This window comes from Bacillus rossius, chromosome 15 (genome assembly GCF_032445375.1).
Source record: "Bacillus rossius redtenbacheri isolate Brsri chromosome 15, Brsri_v3, whole genome shotgun sequence".
Classification (NCBI taxonomy): Eukaryota; Metazoa; Arthropoda; class Insecta; order Phasmatodea; family Bacillidae; genus Bacillus; species Bacillus rossius.
In genome coordinates, this window is record NC_086342.1 from 7093506 (window position 1) to 7097661 (window position 4156).

Consider the following 4156-nt stretch of genomic DNA (forward strand, 5'->3'; position numbering starts at 1 on the left):
CAAGTAACAAGTTAACATGCATTCAGAATTATTCACCAGGTGTCCACTAATACCAGGCAAAACAATTTCAGTGCTTTTTAAGGACCTTTCAGTAAAAAAATTTTTCCCATCAAAACGTATTTCTTTAATAAATATATAACCAATATTAAACATGAACAAATGAAGTTACAAAATATTCTACGATTTGGACGAACATACAAACGTTTTAAGATAGAAAGCTTAAATCTAAGAGAATTTTGCCCACATGATTTAAGTGAACAGTCACCAACTATTTATATGTAATGTCAGATTATTAACTGGAGTGAGGCATCAAAAAATAAAAACTATTGATAGGCAGAATCCCCATTTCCTCAAATCCAAATCTCGAATTCAAAACTAGTATTCAAGGGTAAAAATAAAAAATAATGTACACAAAATGAAAATTATTATTAAATGTTTGTGTCATAAACTAAGTTTTGAGAACCCACACATATTCAATTTTTATTTATAGAATTGCATACATGTTTAAAGTACACTATCTTGGAGAATGGTAACAGGATTGGTATTAAGAGAAAATTCCTCCAGTAAACTTCTGAGGTTATCAGTGTTTAATTAATTTTAATTTACTCAATTTCTCCTAATATCTTTCTTCGAATATTTTTCCCGAATGTTGAATCCTTTAAATACTAAGGATTTTATTGGCCCATCCCTGGTAAAAATTCAAGTTAAACAAAATGCTGCGTTAAAATTCAAGTTCTCTGACGTTCAGTGCTACTGGTGTTTACTTGGGGACCTTTTCAGGACCAGACCACCAGCTTCGTTACTTTTTTATGACTTCTGGGTTTCAGCCATATCAATGTCTTCAGAGTAGCAGACACCAGCCTTGTGTTGACGGCAGCGTCAATACTGTGATGTAAACTACATACGCACTTGTGAATCTGACGTAGCTGAATAAGAATATTACCAAGATAATTCGGGAAAACAACTGCAAAGACTTGTGAACTTTTATTTACACCCAACATAACTTATCAATGAACTTCTAATACATACATAACCCTACACATTTTACAGCTGCATTATTCAGCCTTTGTGAAGCACGTACATATACTCTGTGAACACAAAAAAAAAAAAATAGTTTGACTGCAGCTCGGTTGGCAATGCTACTCTTCATCGTCTGGAGGAATACCCAGCTCCTCATCTGTCCACGCTGAAATATCGGGGTAGTCGAATTCTCCCTGCAAATGCACAATCAAATCTATGATCTTCAAAATAATTATTGACAAATTTCCATTCTTTTTGCAATGAGCTACACAAAAATCACATTCACAAAAAAAGACCAAGTGCCACTGAGAACTTAACAAACAACGTCTAGTTCAGAAAAAGCTCTTGTATGGCTATGCTAGGTTAGCAATGTTGCCAGATTATTGAATGTTAATGTAGTTTTAAACAATTACTACAAACAAAAATTTACAAATAATCTAAGTTGTTATTGATGGGATACATCAACCTAATAATGCATGTAAATTTACAGATCAAATATTTATTGTGATCAATAAGTGGTTTCTTACAAAAAATGTGGCAATTTATTGATAATGAAACACTAATTTATTTAAATGCAGTACACTTCCAAATAATATGATACTGCTATGAACGTGAGAGAGCACACTTGTATGCCAGGTTCGTAGCTGGCTGACGGTCCACTGACGTAAGGCATGCCACGCGCGCCTGGCCGGGTTACAAGGGTCGTCACTTACCCCCCTCCCCAACCCCCCTCGCACCACGGGCACCGTCCTGCCTCAGCACCATTATCTATCGCTGAGCGGACTAACTAGATGCTATGAGTGCTAACATCACAAAGTTGAGCGCAGATTTGAATGCCAGATTAGTTTCTAACACTGCACAACTGAACATATTAAATTCTAACACTGCGGAAACAAATGCCAGGTTAGATTCTAACACTGCGGAAACGAATGCCAGGTTAGATTCTAACACCGCAAAATTGAGCGCAGATTTTAATGCCAGGCTAGATTCTACCTCTGCACAGCTTAATAACATCACTGCAGGAATATAGCAGAGTATCCTAAGCTTAAAAAATAACCTCAAATTAGAATTGCGAGAGGTTACTGACAGTGTAGCGGCTGTGTCCAGCGGGCTGCCGCGCTGAGAAATTACTACGCACAATGCCGCCGGGCGGACGGTCGATACTCACTATGATGTGGTCGTACTGGTGGTACAAGTGCCATAACACCCACCACCACATCAAGGTGCCGAGCGTGTTGGCGACTCGGATGTTCAGAATGGGCGCCGGAGGGGCCGCTGTGCGGTACGACCAACTGGAAAAAAACACAAGTTTACGTGTTGACAAAGCAAATTTTAAAATGTGGAAAACAGGTTTCTTGGTTGTTAAACTACTAATGAAGTAAATGTTTTAAGATACACACAGAAAAACAAGTGTCTTGCATACATACGCTCAGTTACAAAAAAAAATGGGTACATGTACTTACGTACGTGCGTTATAGTTATACTTAATTAGTGCAATAAAAATTACCTTAAATTTGCTTGTAAATAATAGAAATAAAATAATAAAAGGACTGGAGTGATATTATAAATATGATTGGTTAAGTACAAATTCTATCAAATAAAAAAAATTAAGTTGATTCTGAGTGTATAACATTAATTATTTAATTTAGTAAAGTAATAAAGAAAAAATTAATTAATATGCCTAATGTTTATTGTAATTTATTAATCCGTAGAGCAATGAGGATTTGAAAGAACAAATGTTTGGTTGACTGAAAAGTTATACAAAGCCGTGAGCAAGAAGGCACTTACTTGCTTTGCCTCTTACATGTTTATGTAAATGATTACTGTTGACTTTTCGACTAAGCACACCAGTCTACCTGAAGCATTTTATCCCTTGTTTTTCCATCATTAAGTAAACTAAAATATTACCAAATTCAATTCCTATTGCCAGCCAGATTTTTAAAAAAACTTTAGTGTCTCATGAATAACTGGAGTGTAAGGGACAAAATACCTCTTCAACAATGTGCAATTCATATAAAAATATTTTAACCTATACATGCTGTTGATGGAGACGTTAAGGCAAATTAAAATGCTAGAGTTATAAAGGAACTAAGGTAAAAGTTCCGTATAACATATCCAAGTAAATCCCTTGATCCCAATGGCATGATCTTGTCTGTATACATTGATCCTATGGTACATGATTCTTGCTGTTTTAATTTAGCACATCAAAAGATACGGCACATAACAAAAACCTGTGATATTACAATTATGATTTTAAGTTAAATACTTAGAAAAAAATTTCCATAAAACCTGATATTATTTATTTGTACAGCAATATTCAAGTTTTTGTTTACCCATGACCTTTCGACCTACTAAATTTTAAAAAAGGAACCATCATGTACCACATTATTAATGCATACAAGATCATGCCATCAAGATCACAGGATTGACTTGGCTGTGTGGTACAGAACAATTACTGGAACTTTGACATAGATACAAGATGTCAGGTACTTAAATAATAAAGCTGTACCATTTGGGGCCATGGAGAGCAGCAAGATGGGTTACGAAAGTGATGACGATGAATGGACGCACAGGCTGTCTGATTGCAGACTTTGATTGGCAAACGCTACAGGGTAGGGGGCGGGTAGTAATTCAGAATTAGATTGAGAGGGGGGAGGTTGGGATGAGTTGATAGACAGTATACAGAGGTCTTCTTTTTAACCGGGAAATGTAAGAAAATTGGAACAAGCTTCAAAGAGTTTTGAGGAGGAAAGAGTGAGCACTCTTTTAGGTATAAGGTCCAAGAACAAGGTTGAGCGAATTTGAGGGAAAAGGTGGTTAAGTCGAAAGTGGTGAGGTTGTTTCAATTCAATACTTACGCATGGCTATTGTTCTTTAATTGATTGTTAAAGTTAAGATTACGACGATTCAGTAACCTAACACATTTTGATAGCAACCCAACTCTTGACACCAACATTTCGATTTCAGCATTAAGTGTATATAAATAGAAAAATCAAAGACTATATTCTATCGTACTGCATTGCCATAGAGTCGACTAACACTAACAGTATCAATACTCGATCATAAATCGATATCCAGCGACTGCTTATAGTCGACAAAAACGTTTACAAAAGGATTGCAGCAGTACAGTATAGTA

At 35.8% G+C, this 4156-nt stretch overlaps 1 protein-coding gene across 1 annotated transcript; it reads right to left on the minus strand.

Moving 5' to 3' along the window:
- Positions 1–969: 969 nt before the first annotated feature.
- On the minus strand, positions 970–4050 carry LOC134539188 (probable NADH dehydrogenase [ubiquinone] 1 beta subcomplex subunit 2, mitochondrial). The gene is made up of 3 exons (XM_063380954.1): positions 3879–4050; positions 2189–2312; positions 970–1214 (listed from the first exon to the last, which is right to left on the minus strand). The coding sequence occupies exons 1-3, from the start codon at positions 3974–3976 to the stop codon at positions 1140–1142; spliced, it is 297 nt and encodes a 98-aa protein (XP_063237024.1). The 5' UTR covers positions 3977–4050; the 3' UTR covers positions 970–1139.
- Between the last annotated feature and the right edge of the window lie 106 nt (positions 4051–4156).